This window comes from Oncorhynchus nerka, linkage group LG15 (assembly GCF_034236695.1).
Source record: "Oncorhynchus nerka isolate Pitt River linkage group LG15, Oner_Uvic_2.0, whole genome shotgun sequence".
Classification (NCBI taxonomy): domain Eukaryota; kingdom Metazoa; phylum Chordata; class Actinopteri; order Salmoniformes; family Salmonidae; genus Oncorhynchus; species Oncorhynchus nerka.
The window spans coordinates 94,872,895-94,889,632 of record NC_088410.1 but is presented as its reverse complement, the minus strand read 5'-3'; the positions used below and the strand labels follow the sequence as shown (position 1 = coordinate 94,889,632).

General features: G+C 46.5%; 1 protein-coding gene across 1 annotated transcript in view; it reads right to left on the bottom strand.

The window, feature by feature from the left end:
- Positions 1 to 3,408: 3,408 nt before the first annotated feature.
- myg1 (myg1 exonuclease) overlaps positions 3,409 to 16,738 on the bottom strand; it is a 42,402-nt gene continuing 29,072 nt past the window's right edge. Inside the window, exon 7 of the mRNA XM_065002067.1 lies at positions 3,409 to 3,772. Within this exon, the coding sequence (XP_064858139.1) occupies positions 3,577 to 3,772 (196 nt within the window). The 3' untranslated portion in view covers positions 3,409 to 3,576. The remainder of the gene's footprint in view (positions 3,773 to 16,738) is intronic.

The window sequence follows — 16,738 nt, the reverse complement described above, 5'->3', positions numbered from 1 at the left end:
GAGCTCCACTTCCTAAACTGCTGCCAAATGTATGACCATATTAGAGGCACATATTTCCCTCAGATCACAAAGAATTTGAAAACAAACCCAATTTGAATAAACTCCCATATCTACTGGGTGAAATACCACAGTGTGCCATCACAGCAGCAAGATGTGTGACCTGTTGCCACAGGAAAAGGGAAACCAGTGAAGAACAAAAACCATTTTAAATACAACCCATATTTATGTTGATTTATTTTCCCTTGTGTACTTTAACTATTTGCATATCGTTACAACACTGTATATAGAAATAATATGACATTTGAAATGTCTTTATTCATTTGGAACTTCTGTTAGTGTAATGTTTACTGTTGATTTGTATCGTTTATTTAGCTTTTGTTTATTATCTACTTCACTTGCTTTGGCAATGTAAACATACAGTTGAAGTCGGAAGTTTACATACACCTTAGCCAAATACCTTTAAACCAAGTTTTTCACAATTCCTGACATTTAATCCCAGTAAAAAGTACCTGTTTTAGGTCAGTTAGGATCACCACTTCATTTTAAGAATGTGAAATGTCAGAATAATAGTAGAGAGAATGATTTATTTCAGCTTTTATTTCTTTCAACACATTCCCAGTGGGTCAGAAGTTTACATACACTCAATTAGTATTTGGTAGCATAGTTTTTAAATTGTTTAACTTGGGCCAAATGTTTCAGGTAGCCTTTCACAAGCTTCCCACAATAAATTGGGTGTGGCCCATTCTTCCTGACAGAGCTGGTGGAACTGAGTCAGGTTTGTAGGCCTCCTTGCTCGCACACGCTTTTTCAGTTCTGCCCACACATTTTCTATAGGATTGAGGTCAGGGTTTTGTGTTGGCCACTCCAATACCTTGACTTTGTTGTCCTTAAGCCATTTTGCCACAACTTTGGAAGTATGCTTGGGGTCATTGTCCATTTGGAAGACCCATTTGAGATCAAGCTTTAACTTCCTGACTGATGTCTTCAGATGTTGCTTCAATATATCCACATCATTTTCAATCCTCATGATGCCATCAGTCCCTCCTGCAGCAAAGCTGCCCCACAACATGATGCTGCCAACCCCGTGCTTCACGGTTGGGATGGTGTTCTTTGACTTGCAAGCCTCACCCTTTTTCCTCCAAACATAACGATGGTCATTATGGCCATTATCGCCATTTTTGTTTCATCAGACCAGAGGACATTTCTCAAAAAATTACGATCTTTGTCCCCATGTGCAGGTGCAAACCGTAGTCTGGCTTTTTTGTGGCAGTTTTGGAGCAGTGACTTCTTCCTGGCTGAGTGGCCTTTCAGGTTATGTCGATAAAGGACTTGTTTTACTGTGGATATAGATACTTTTGTACCCGTTTCCTCCAGCATCTTCATAAGGTCCTTTGCTGTTGTTCTGGGATTGATTTGCACTTTTCACACCAAAGTACGTTCATCTCTAGAAGACAGAACGTGTCTCCTTCCTGAGTGGTATGACGGCTGCGTGGTCCCATGGTGTTTATACTTGCGGACTATTGTTTGTACAGATGAACATGGTAACTTCAGACATTTGGAAATTGCTCCCAAGATGAACCAGACTTGTGGAGGTCTTGGCTGATTTCCTTAGATTTTCCCATGATGTCAAGTAAAGAAGCACTGAGTTTGAAGGTAGTCCTTGAAATACATCCACAGGTACACCTCGAAATTGACTCAAATGTTGTCAATCAGATGCTTCCAAAGCCGCGACATCATTTTCTGGAATTTTCCAAGCTGTTTAAAGGCACAGTCAACTTAGTGTATGTAAACTTCTGACCCACTGGAATTGTGATACAGTGAATTATAAGCGAAATAATCTGTCTGTAAACAATTGTTGGAAAAATGACTTGTGTCATGCAAAGTAGATGTCATAACCAAGTCACCAAAACTATAGTTTGTTAACAAGAAATGTTTGGTGTGGTTGAAAAACGGGTTTTAATGACTCCAACCTAAGTGTATGTAAACTTCCGACTTCAACTGTATATTTCCGATGCCAATAAAGGCCATACATTTAATTTAAACTGAATTCAGAGCGAGAGAGAGAAAGAGAGAGAGCTGCTCCCGTTGTCAGGGCATTATGTTATGAGAAGAACCTCTCGGGTCATTGGGAAATTAATTTCTGAGAATGAATCTATCATGGCTGATTATGGATGTGGTCCCAGTGTTAATACCAGCAGTACGGAGTGAGGGTGACTATGGTCCCAGTGTTAGTACCAGCAGTACGTGACTCTCTATGGTCCCAGTGTTAGTACCAGCAGTACGTGACTCTCTATGGTCCCAGTGTTAATACCAGCAGTATGGAGTGAGGGTGACTATGGTCCCAGTGTTAGTACCAGCAGTACATGACTCTCTATGGTCCCAGTGTTAATACCAGCAGTATGGAGGGAGGGTGACTATGGTCCCCGTGTTAATACCAGCAGTATGGAGGGAGGGTGACTATGGTCCCAGTGTTAGTACCAGCAGTACGTGACTCTCTATGGTCCCAGTGTTAATACCAGCAGTACGTGACTCTCTATGGTCCCAGTGTTAATACCAGCAGTACGTGACTCTCTATGGTCCCAGTGTTAATACCAGCAATATGGAGAGAGGGTGACTATGGTCCCAGTGTTAATACCAGCAGTACGTGACTCTCTATGGTCCCAGTGTTAATACCAGCAGTATGGAGGGAGGGTGACTATGGTCCCAGTGTTAATACCAGCAGTATGGAGGGAGGGTGACTATGGTCCCAGTGTTAATACCAGCAGTATGGAGGGAAGGTAACTATGGTCCCAGTGTTAATACCAGCAGTACGTGACTCTCTATGGTCCCAGTGTTAATACCAGCAGTACGTGACTCTCTATGGTCCCAGTGTTAATACCAGCAATATGGAGAGAGGGTGACTATGGTCCCAGTGTTAATACCAGCAGTACGTGACTCTCTATGGTCCCAGTGTTAATACCAGCAGTATGGAGGGAGGGTGACTATGGTCCCAGTGTTAATACCAGCAGTACGTGACTCTCTATGGTCCCAGTGTTAATACCAGCAGTATGGAGGGTGAAAGGAAAGGATCAATAGACTACAATTGTGTCATGATGACCAGTCCAGAAAAGGACATTGTTTTATGGGAAGTTTACACCTGGTTCTTTCTCACTGGTTTCTCTTGGATCTCTTTCTGCCAGTACCTTCTTGGCTGACATTGGTTGGTTTCTCTTGGATCTCTTTCTGCCAGTACCTTCTTGGCTGACATTGGTTGGTTTCTCTTGGATCTCTTTCTGCCAGTACCTTCTTGGCTGACATTGGTTGGCTTCTCTTTCTCCCAGTACCTTCTTGGCTGACATTCATGAGATACAAAACACAACTTCCTAATCCCAACTCCTCAAACACCACAAGATATCCATTTGGTCAAAATCAAATGTAGTATTTTTTTTATAGCAAAACAAGTACAACACACATACAGTACAATTCATTTAACCGAACAGTGACGTGATTGAGAGTGTGTGTGTGTGTGTGGTAGAACTACGTTCACACTGCGATACAGAGCTTCCCTGGTTAATCATCCTCCGGGACTGGCTAAAATCAGGTGCAGTTGGTGTGTTTGGAGGGGGACTTGGCTGCAGCCTGCAGGGTCCTGCGGGCCATCTCCAAGGCCCCTTCCTTGGTCTTGTTCCCACCGATGAAACCTCCGGCGTGGACGAAGACACAGCCGGGGATCCCACTGAGCTTTGACAGGGCATCGTCACGTACCCCACGCCACTCCTCCAACAGAGACAACCTGGGACAGACACACGGAGGGACATTGTCAATACAGGCAGGTTGGACACAGAGAGACATTGTCAATACAGGCAGGTTGGACACAGAGGGATATGCTTGAGCACACAGAGTACCTGAACACAGTCCAAGTCACCCCCTAACGGCTAAGACTGATTCCAGAAAAGCACTGTTTTTCAAGACTACGTGGCCCTCCAGGCTCGGGGCAGGAAGGGGACACAGAGGAGAGCAGAGGTAGCATGGAGTCAGAGTGGGTTGTACAGTGTTCACGTTGCCAATAACTGCAGGAGTTGGCAAGACAGCACAAGACAGATCTGGGACCAGGCTAAGACAGAGGGATACTGTGAGAACACTGAGGTCAGGCAGGATGGACACACAGAGAGCGACTGCCCAGGAAAGGAAAACAGCCCATTTCCACAACACAGTAACACAGTACACAAGCCAAGGGTTCTGTCTGTTTTTCATATGAACTCCAGGCCCTGTCATAGGCTGTGGCTGGCGAGGGTCAGGCCCTGTCATAGGCTGTGGCTGGCGAGGGCCAGGCCCTGTCATAGGCTGTGGCTGGCGAGGGCCAGGCCCTGTCATAGGCTGTGGCTGGCGAGGGCCAGGCCCTGTCATAGGCTGTGGCTGGCGAGGGTCAGGCCCTGTCATAGGCTGTGGCTGGCGAGGGTCAGGCCCTGTCATAGGCTGTGGCTGGCGAGGGTCAGGCCCTGTCATAGGCTCTGGCTGGCGAGGGCCAGGCCCTGTCATAGGCTCTGGCTGGCGAGGGCCAGGCCCTGTCATAGGCTCTGGCTGGCGAGGGCCAGGCCCTGTCATAGGCTGTGGCTGGCGAGGGTGCAGTTGTGTGCGTGCGGTGAGAGACACAGAAGGAAACTCAAGACTGGCAGCCTATGTAACAGCCACAGCCAGTCCAAACATAGTATGTAGAATACAACACAAATGCATTGCTTCATTCTAGGTTCTGTACTAATATGAACTCTAACATCTAATCTCCATTCTGTAACAGTACTCAGCTCTAACATCTAATCTCCATTCTGTAACAGTACTCAGCTCTAACATCTAATCTCCATTCTGTAACAGTACACAGCTCTATGAACTAACATCTAATCTCCATTCTGTAACAGTACTCAGCTCTAACATCTAATCTCCATTCTGTAACAGTACTCAGCTCTAACATCTAATCTCCATTCTGTAACAGTACTCAGCTCTAACATCTAATCTCCATTCTGTAACAGTACACAGCTCTATGAACTAACATCTAATCTCCATTCTGTAACAGTACTCAGCTCTAACATCTAATCTCCATTCTGTAACAGTACTCAGCTCTAACATCTAATCCCCATTCTGTAACAGTACTCAGCTCTAACATCTAATCTCCATTCTGTAACAGTACTCAGCTCTAACATCTAATCCCCATTCTGTAACAGTACTCAGCTCTAACATCTAATCCCCATTCTGTAACAGTACTCAGCTCTAACATCTAATCTCCATTCTGTAACAGTACTCAGCTCTAACATCTAATCTCCATTCTGTAACAGTACTCAGCTCTAACATCTAATCTCCATTCTGTAACAGTACTCAGCTCTATGAACTAACACCTAATCCCCATTCTGTAACAGTACTCAGCTCTAACATCTAATCTCCATTCTGTAACAGTACTCAGCTCTAACATCTAATCTCCATTCTGTAACAGTACTCAGCTCTAACATCTAATCTCCATTCTGTAACAGTACTCAGCTCTATGAACTAACACCTAATCCCCATTCTGTAACAGTACTCAGCTCTAACATCTAATCTCCATTCTGTAACAGTACTCAGCTCTATGAACTAACACCTAATCTCCATTCTGTAACAGTACTCAGCTCTATGAACTAACACCTAATCCCCATTCTGTAACAGTACTCAGCTCTAACATCTAATCTCCATTCTGTAACAGTACTCAGCTCTATGAACTAACACCTAATCTCCATTCTGTAACAGTACTCAGCTCTATGAACTAACATCTAATCTCCATTCTGTAACAGTACACAGCTCTAACATCTATTCCCCATTCTGTAACAGTACTCAGCTCTAACATCTAATCTCCATTCTGTAACAGTACTCAGCTCTATGAACTAACACCTAATCCCCATTCTGTAACAGTACTCAGCTCTAACATCTAATCTCCATTCTGTAACAGTACTCAGCTCTATGAACTAACACCTAATCTCCATTCTGTAACAGTACTCAGCTCTATGAACTAACATCTAATCCCCATTCTGTAACAGTACTCAGCTCTAACATCTAATCTCCATTCTGTAACAGTACTCAGCTCTAACATCTAATCTCCATTCTGTAACAGTACACAGCTCTAACATCTAATCTCCATTCTGTAACAGTACTCAGCTCTAACATCTATTCCCCATTCTGTAACAGTACTCAGCTCTAACATCTAATCTCCATTCTGTAACAGTACTCAGCTCTAACATCTAATCTCCATTCTGTAACAGTACTCAGCTCTAACATCTAATCTCCATTCTGTAACAGTACTCAGCTCTAACATCTAATCTCCATTCTGTAACAGTACACAGCTGTAGAACAGTGGATTAAAAATAATCAAATCTTAACTGACCTGCCTAAAATTAGGAGTTGGTTATTTGAATCGGCTGTCTAGTGCTATGGCAAAATGTGCACCTAGGGTAGGCCCCGGGACTGAGTTTGGGAATCCCTGATCTAGTCTGTGTGTGTGTGTGTGTATATATATATATATATATATATATATATATATATATATATATATATATATATATATACACACACACACACACACACATATATCTATCTATCTATATATAGATATATGTAACATTAGGGGCAACTGTCGGGCCAGTGTCGTGCATTACCTTCAGTAGCAGTAGTTCACATTATTTAAAAAATATATAGCTGAGGATATTCTCTGGAAACCTCTTGAGAATCTGTTGAGGTGTGAAAAGGGACTAATAAGGAGGAAGAGGACATATGGAAATTGGGTGGAGGGGAATGTGACACGGTGCTCTCTCAGTCAATATCCAATCTCACAAGAGGGAGGAAAGACGGGCTGGACAAGCAGGAACAAGTCAAGTGTGAATGGAGAATGGAGGTCGCTAAGGATGAAGAAGGATTTGAATTCATTCAGGAAAAATGGTAACTAGGGCACCTGCTTGATTTCATGAATTTTGACAACATTTTACTTCTGACTAATAATAATAATAATTCACAAAAGATAATCTAGTAGGCTTTGAGCAGCGAATCCTTATAAACTTGAATAATTCCACGGAATAACTGGGCCGTATTCTCAGGACAGACACAGCAAAGGAAAAGTTGACTGGAACGATAATAATAAGTAGGAAGAGCGGCAATTGGCACCGAAACGTTTCTGAATGAAAGAGACGGATGCTGAAGACCCATTAACAAATCAAATGGATCAAATAGATCCATCTAATCACAGACCATACAAACGCTCCACACCGCGTGGCCTCGGCCACCCTAATCTGGTGGTCCCAGCGCGCACGACCCACGTGGAGTTCCAGGTCTCCGGTAGCCTCTGGAACTGCCGATCTGCGGCCAACAAGGCAGAGTTCATCTCCGCCTATGTCTCCCTCCAGTCCCTCGACTTCTTGGCACTGACGGAAACATGGATCACCACAGACAACACTGCTACTCCTACTGCTCTCTCTTCGTCTGCCCACGTGTTCTCGCACACCCCGAGAGCCTCTGGTCAGCGGGGTGGTGGCACCGGGATCCTCATCTCTCCCAAGTGGTCATTCTCTCCTTCTCCCCTTACCCATCTGTCTATCGCCTCCTTTGAATTCCATGCTGTCACAGTTACCAGCCCTTTCAAGCTTAACATCCTTATCATTTATCGCCCTCCAGGTTCCCTCGGAGAGTTCATCAATGAGCTTGATGCCTTGATAAGCTCCTTTCCTGAGGACGGCTCACCTCTCACAGTTCTGGGCGACTTTAACCTCCCCACGCCTACCTTTGACTCATTCCTCTCTGCCTCCTTCTTTCCACTCCTCTCCTCTTTTGACCTCACCCTCCCCCCCTACTCACAAGGCAGGAAATATGCTCGACCTCATCTTTACTAGATGCTGTTCTTCCACTAACCTCGTTGCAACTCCCCTCCAAGTCTCCGACCACTACCTTGTATCCTTTTCCCTCTCGCTCTCATCCAACACTTCCCACACTGCCCCTACTCGGATGGTATCGCGCCGTCCCAACCTTCGCTCTCTCTCCCCCGCTACTCTCTCCTCTTCCATCCTATCATCTCTTCCCTCTGCTCAAACCTTCTCCAACCTATCTCCTGATTCTGCCTCCTCAACCCTCCTCTCCTCCCTTTCTGCATCCTTTGACTCTCTATGTCCCCTATCCTCCAGGCCGGCTCGGTCCTCCCCTCCCGCTCCGTGGCTCGACGACTCATTGCGAGCTCACAGAACAGGGTTCCGGGCAGCCGAGCGGAAATGGAGGAAAACTCGCCTCCCTGCGGACCTGACATCCTTTCACTCCCTCCTCTCTACATTTTCCTCTTCTCTCTCTGCTGCTAAAGCCACTTTCTACCACTCTAAATTCCAAGCATCTGCCTCTAACCCTAGGAAGCTCTTTGCAACCTTCTCCTCCCTCCTGAATCCTCCTCCCCCTCCCCCCTCCTCCCTCTCTGCAGATGACTTCGTCAACCATTTTGAAAAGAAGGTCGACGACATCCGATCCTCGTTTGCTAAGTCAAACGACACCGCTGGTTCTGCTCACACTGCCCTACCCTGTGCTCTGACCTCTTTCTCCCCTCTCTCTCCAGATGAAATCTCGCGTCTTGTGACGGCCGGCCGCCCAACAACCTGCCCGCTTGACCCTATCCCCTCCTCTCTTCTCCAGACCATTTCCGGAGACCTTCTCCCTTACCTCACCTCGCTCATCAACTCATCCCTGACCGCTGGCTACGTCCCTTCCGTCTTCAAGAGAGCGAGAGTTGCACCCCTTCTGAAAAAACCTACACTCGATCCCTCCGATGTCAACAACTACAGACCAGTATCCCTTCTTTCTTTTCTCTCCAAAACTCTTGAACGTGCCGTCCTTGGCCAGCTCTCCCGCTATCTCTCTCAGAATGACCTTCTTGATCCAAATCAGTCAGGTTTCAAGACTAGTCATTCAACTGAGACTGCTCTTCTCTGTATCACGGAGGCGCTCCGCACTGCTAAAGCTAACTCTCTCTCCTCTGCTCTCATCCTTCTAGACCTATCGGCTGCCTTCGATACTGTGAACCATCAGATCCTCCTCTCCACCCTCTCCGAGTTGGGCATCTCCGGCGCGGCCCACGCTTGGATTGCGTCCTACCTGACAGGTCGCTCCTACCAGGTGGCGTGGCGAGAATCCGTCTCCACACCACGTGCTCTCACCACTGGTGTCCCCCAGGGCTCTGTTCTAGGCCCTCTCCTATTCTCGCTATACACCAAGTCACTTGGCTCTGTCATAACCTCACATGGTCTCTCCTATCATTGCTATGCAGACGACACACAATTAATCTTCTCCTTTCCCCCTTCTGATGACCAGGTGGCGAATCGCATCTCTGCATGTCTGGCAGACATATCCGTGTGGATGACGGATCACCACCTCAAGCTGAACCTCGGCAAGACGGAGCTGCTCTTCCTCCCGGGAAGGACTGCCCGTTCCATGATCTCGCCATCACGGTTGACAACTCCATTGTGTCCTCCTCCCAGAGCGCTAAGAACCTTGGCGTGATCCTGGACAACACCCTGTCGTTCTCAACTAACATCAAGGCGGTGGCCCGTTCCTGTAGGTTCATGCTCTACAACATCCGCAGAGTACGACCCTGCCTCACACAGGAAGCGGCGCAGGTCCTAATCCAGGCACTTGTCATCTCCCGTCTGGATTACTGCAACTCGCTGTTGGCTGGGCTCCCTGCCTGTGCCATTAAACCCCTACAACTCATCCAGAACGCCGCAGCCCGTCTGGTGTTCAACCTTCCCAAGTTCTCTCACGTCACCCCGCTCCTCCGCTCCCTCCACTGGCTTCCAGTTGAAGCTCGCATCCGCTACAAGACCATGGTGCTTGCCTACGGAGCTGTGAGGGGAACGGCACCTCAGTACCTCCAGGCTCTGATCAGGCCCTACACCCAAACAAGGGCACTGCGTTCATCCACCTCTGGCCTGCTCGCCTCCCTACCACTGAGGAAGTACAGTTCCCGCTCAGCCCAGTCAAAACTGTTCGCTGCTCTGGCCCCCCAATGGTGGAACAAACTCCCTCACGACGCCAGGACAGCGGAGTCAATCACCACCTTCCGGAGACACCTGAAACCCCACCTCTTTAAGGAATACCTAGGATAGGATAAAGTAATCCCTCTCACCCCCTCCCCTGAAAAGATTTAGATGCACTACTGTTCCACTGGAGGTCATAAGGTGAATGCACCAATTTGTAAGTCGCTCTGGATAAGAGCGTCTGCTAAATGACTTAAATGTAAATGTAAATATTAGTCTGCCAAATGGATCAAATATTAGTCTGCCAAATGGATCAAATATTAGTCTGCCAAATGGATCAAATATTAGTCTGCCAAATGGATCAAATATTAGTCTGCCAAATGGATCAAATATTAGTCTGCCAAATGGATCAAATATTAGTCTGCCAAATGGATCAAATATTAGTCTGCCAAATGGATCAAATATTAGTCTGCCAAATGGATCAAAGCAGCAGATCCTCTGGATACCACCTGTTTTTTGCTCATTTTCTAAAATCAACCATCATGAATTTGTCCCAAATGGCACCCTATTCCGTGCACTACTTTTGACCAGGAAAGGGGGGGGGAACCTAGTCAGTTGTACAACTGAATGCCTTCAACTGAAATGTGTCTAACGCATGTAACCCCTCTGTATCAGAGAGGTGCGAGGGGGGGGCATGTAACCCCTCTGAATCAGAGAGGTGCGAGGTGGGGGCATGTAACCCCTCTATCAGAGAGGTGCGGTGGGGGGCATGTAACCCCTCTGAATCAGAGAGGTGCGAGGTGGGGGCATGTAACCCCTCTGAATCAGAGAGGTGCGAGGGGGGCATGTAACCCCTCTGAATCAGAGAGGTGCGGTGGGGGGCATGTAACCCCTCTATCAGAGAGGTGCGAGGTGGGGGGCATGTAACCCCTCTATCAGAGAGGTGCGGTGGGGGCATGTAACCCCTCTGAATCAGAGAGGTGCGAGGGGGGGGCATGTAACCCCTCTGCATCAGAGAGGTGCGAGGTGGGGGCATGTAACCCCTCTGAATCAGAGAGGTGCGGTGGGGGCATGTAACCCCTCTGTATCAGAGAGGTGCGAGGTGGGGGCATGTAACCCCTCTGTATCAGAGAGGTGCGGTGGGGGGCATGTAACCCCTCTGCATCAGAGAGGTGCGAGGTGGGGGCATGTAACCCCTCTGCATCAGAGAGGTGCGAGGTGGGGGGCATGTAACCCCTCTGCATCAGAGAGGTGCGAGGTGGGGGCATGTAACCCCTCTGCATCAGAGAGGTGCGGTGGGGGGCATGTAACCCCTCTGCATCAGAGAGGTGCAGTGGGGGGCATGTAACCCTCTGTATCAGAGAGGTGCGAGGTGGGGGCATGTAACCCCTCTGTATCAGAGAGGTGAGGTGGGGGGCATGTAACCCCTCTATCAGAGAGGTGCGGTGGGGGGGCATGTAACCCCTCTGCATCAGAGAGGTGCGGTGGGGGGCATGTAACCCCTCTGCATCAGAGAGGTGCAGTGGGGGGCATGTAACCCCTCTGTATCAGAGAGGTGCGAGGTGGGGGCATGTAACCCCTCTGTATCAGAGAGGTGAGGTGGGGGGCATGTAACCCCTCTATCAGAGAGGTGCGGTGGGGGGGCATGTAACCCCTCTATCAGAGAGGTGCGGTGGGGGGGGCATGTAACCCCTCTGCATCAGAGAGGTTCGGTGGCGGGGCATGTAACCCCTCTGAATCAGAGAGGTGCGGTGGGGGGCATGTAACCCCTCTGTATCAGAGAGGTGAGGTGGGGGCATGTAACCCCTCTGAATCAGAGAGGTGAGGTGGGGGGCATGTAACCCCTCTGAATCAGAGAGGTGCGGTGGGGGGGGCATGTAACCCCTCTATCAGAGAGGTGCGAGGGGGCATGTAACCCCTCTGAATCAGAGAGGTGCGGTGGGGGGGCATGTAACCCCTCTATCAGAGAGGTGCGGTGGGGGGGGCATGTAACCCCTCTATCAGAGAGGTGCGGTGGGGGGCATGTAACCCCTCTGAATCAGAGAGGTGCGGTGGGGGCATGTAACCCCTCTGAATCAGAGAGGTGCGGTGGGGGGGCATGTAACCCCTCTGAATCAGAGAGGTGCGAGGGGGGGGCTGCCTTAAAAATCCACATCCACGTCTTCGGCGCCCGGGGAAACAGTGGGTTTAACGGCTCAGGGGGCAGAACGTTAGATTTTTTTTACCTTGTCAGCTCGTGGACTCGATCCGGCAACCTTTCTAGTTACTAGTCCAACGCTCTAACCACTAGGCTACCTGCTGGTTACTAGTCCAACACTAACCACTAGGCTACCTGCTGGTTACTAGTCCAACGCTCTAACCACTAGGCTACCCATTGGGCTCTGGTGAAAGGGAGTGCCCTGTAGAGAGAATAAGGTTGGGAAGAAAGCTCTTATTTCTAGCAACCATCATGCACTTCTTCATCTTATTCGGGGGCCTTCTGTTGCAATTTTAGACAAGTGGCGTTTAAACATGACAGACGAGGTGTTATATTGAAATATGTCACTGGTTGAGTTCGTGAGTCAACGACACCCTCCGTCTGCACTAGATAGGCTATGGACTATTACTAACAGACTGCATTTACATAACGCTTTTCCACCTACAGTAGATGCTCAAAGCGCTTTACATAGTAGGGGGAGAAACTCACCGCATCTACCCTCAATGTGTAGCACCCACTTGGGTGATGCCATGGCAGCCATTTTGTGCCAGAACACTTACCACACAGCAGCTATCAGGTGGAGAGGTGAGGAGCGATAGCACCCATTGGGAATCGGGGGAGGGGTGGGGGTACTTAGGTGGCCATGATGGTATTTAGCCAGAACACGGAGGTTACCACCCCTACTCTTATGGTAGGTTCCATGCCAGGACATCGGTTTAACGTGTCATCTGAAAGACAGCACCCAAGGCAGGGCAATGTCCCCATCACTGTCCCTTTACACACACTGTGTAAAGTGGTGAAAGAGAACCAGTGAGATATCAAAAAAACAAAACCCAGTCCTCTCTGGATAACTGACAATACTGTTGTTTTAATAGTATCCCTACAGAAAGACCACAGGTGAATCATCATTAATTGTATAGGTAAAAATGTAAAATAACCAAATCAAATTGTATGACATTATAGGACGTAGCGAAGAAATAACTTGAAATTCATAAATTGCATTTCACACTTCAGAATGTGAACTAAAAATACTGAAAATAAATTCCTTGATTGCTGATTAAATGACTTAAATGTAAATGACTACTTCATCTTCCCTCTCTCTCCAACATGCACGAGAACGGAAGAACCAGCTCTGCTCACATTTCCTGGTGTGATGAGCAGTGATAAAAATAGTCTATTCTACGCAGGTGGTGTTTACGTACTCGAGACACAGGTGATAACAACACTCTTCCTGTTATCCTGCAGGAGCGGAACCGGCAGCAGCTACTTGCTGGGAGAATCAAGCGCTGCCATCTGGATCCACAGGCTGCGTTTCAATCCACCAACATGTTCCCGTCCCTCGACCCTCCTCCCTCAGACACAGCCATCTGGGGAGGCACGGTGTCAGCGGGCCAGGGTTCATGCTCTTATTCCAAATCTTTCAGCATTTACTCTAGCCTGTCGAAAGTGTCATATGGGTGGGGGTTGCAGTTTTGCGATTTTTCTATTGGTTCCAATTCGCCAGGCAAAAACGCAGCCAAGCCCAGCTAAAAAAAATATATGAATAATTTGAAATTGTATTTAAATACAGGTCTGGTTGTTAGGCATTGTCAGCATCTACACTACGCATAACATTGAACTAAATGGAAAGCTTAGCAGCATCTCATACAATCTCCTATTCTTCCCACTGTCAGGTGTCGGCCCATCCTAGTGGAAAACCAATTCTAATGAGATTCCTCCCTGGAGTGGAGAGAGGGAAGAGATGGGTGAGAGAAAGAGAGAGGGAGGAGATGGGTGAGAGAAAGAGAGAGGGAGGAGATGGGTGAGAGAAAGAGAGAGGGAGGAGATGGGTGAGAGAAAGAGAGAGGGAGGAGATGGGTGAGAGAAAGAGAGAGGGAGGAGATGGGTGAGAGAAAGAGAGAGGGAGGAGATGGATGAGAGCAAGAGAGAGAGGAGATGGGTGAGAGAAAGAGAGAGGAGATTGGTGAGAGAAAGAGAGAGAGAACGGAGACCATGCAGCTGACTTTTGAAGCCTAGAGATGTGCCTCAACCCTCTGGTCATTCAATCCCCTCTCACCTTTTACAAGGCACTAAATGGGCTTTAAACTAACAGGGTTTATTTACGCACAGAAAACTGCACAGGACCGGGATGAAGAGCAGCTACTGAGGAGAAGTGATCTCCTCTCACTACAAATGTACCTGAAACGTCCAGGACCTGAAACGTCCATGACCTGAAACGTCCAGGACCTGAAACGTCCAGGACCTGAAACGTCCAGGACCTGAAACGTCCAGGACCTGAAACATCCAGGACCTGAAACATCAACGTTGTCCTATTAAACACATTAAACACAGGTGCATTATATACCCAATGATGAACGGTCACCCCCCCACGATGAACGGTCACCCCCCCACGATGAACGGTCACCCCCCCACGATGAGCGGTCACCCCCATGTTGAACAGTCACCCCCCACGATGAACGGTCACCCCCACGATGAACGGTCACCCCACGATGAACGGTCACCCCCACGATAAACGGTCACCGCCCCACGATAAACGGTCACCGCCCCACGATAAACGGTCACCGCCCCGATGAACAGTCACCCCCACGATGAACGGTCACCCCCCACGATGAACGGTCACCCACCCACGATGAACGGTCACCCCCACGATGAACGGTCACCCCCCACGATGAACAGTCACCCCCCACGATGAACAGTCACCACCCCGTGATGAACAGTCACCACCCCATGATGAACAGTCACCACCCCCCATGATAAACGGTCACAACATACCAGTGAAATAACTAACTATGACCCGACTGCAAGAAGTAGAGATCAGACAAGAGGTGAGAACTTCGACATAATTGAATCCATTACCATTATCATTTTGCCTTCGACATAATTTCATCCATTACCATTATCCTTTTGCCTTCGACAATTTCATCCATTACCATTATCATTTTGCATCCTACATAATTGAATCCATTACCATTATCCTTTTGCCTTCTACATAATTGAATCCATTACCGTTATCCTTTTGACTTCTATATACGTGAATCCATTACCATTATCCTTTTGACTTCTACATAATTTCATCCATTACCATTGTCCTTTTGACCTCTACATAATTGTATCCATTGCCATTATCCTTTTGACTTCTACATAATTGAATCCACTACCATTATCATTTTGACTTCTACATAATTGAATCCATTACCATTATCATTTTACATTCTGCATAATTGAATCCATTACCATTTTGCATGCTACATAATCACATCCATTACCGTTATCCTTTTGACTTCTACATCGTTTCAGCCATTACCACTATGCTTTTGAACTCTACATAATTTCATCCATTGTCATTATCCTTTTGACTTCTACATAATTGAATCAATTACCATTATCGTTTTGTCTTCTACATAATTGAATCCATTACCATTATCATTTTGCCTTCTACATAATTGAATCCATTACAGTTATCCTTTTGACTTCTACATACTTGAATCCATTATCATTGTCATATTGGCTCCTACGTCATTTCAGCCATTACCATTATCCTTTTGACTTCTGCATAATTTAATCCATTACCATTATCATTTTGACAACATAATTGAATCCATTACCATTATAATTTTGGCTTCTACATAATTGATTCCATTACCATGATCCTTTTTTTTACTTCTACATAATTGAATCCATTACCATTATCATTTTGACTTATTTTGCCTTCTACATAATTGAATCCATTACCATTCTCATTTTGCCTTCTACATAATTGAATCCATTACCGTTATCCTTTTTCCTTCTGCATAATTGAATCCATTACCATTATCATTTTGCATTCTACATAATTGCATCCATTACCATGATCCTTTTGACTTCTACATAATTTCATCCATTGCCATTATCCTTTTGACTTCTACGTACTTTCATCCATTATCATTTTGACTTCTACATAATTGAATCCATTAACATTATCATTTTGACTAATACATAATTTTATCCATTACCATTGTCCTTTTAACTTCTACATAATTTCATCCATTACCATTATCCCTTTGACTTCTACATACTTGAATCCATTATCATTATCCTTTTGACCTGCGGGAGAAGCAATCCACTTCAGAATTGCATTGTAAATGACTTACTAAAATAATCTCCTGAAAATAATTACTTATCCACAAATAACTGATTGGAAACTGTAAGTGTGATTTCTGCTAGAGGGGAGAACAACACAGATGTGTGCACAGTTTATAAATGTGTGTGTGTGTGTGTGTGTGTACTCCAAATACACCTTTCAAACCAGAACTATGATAATTAACTAAAGCAAACTGCATAAAATAACTAAACATTCAGCACTCTGTATTAGAATATATTTGCATATCAAAACATAGGTTGATATTTTCCTCATGGGTTATCAACAACATGAGATGATATTTATTCCATCTCTTTGTTTTACCAATGACCCCAGCCAATCAGCAGAGGGTTCTTTAACCTAGTGACCCCAGCCAATCAGCAGAGGGTTCTTTAACCTAGTGACCCCAGCCAATCAGCAGAGGGCTCT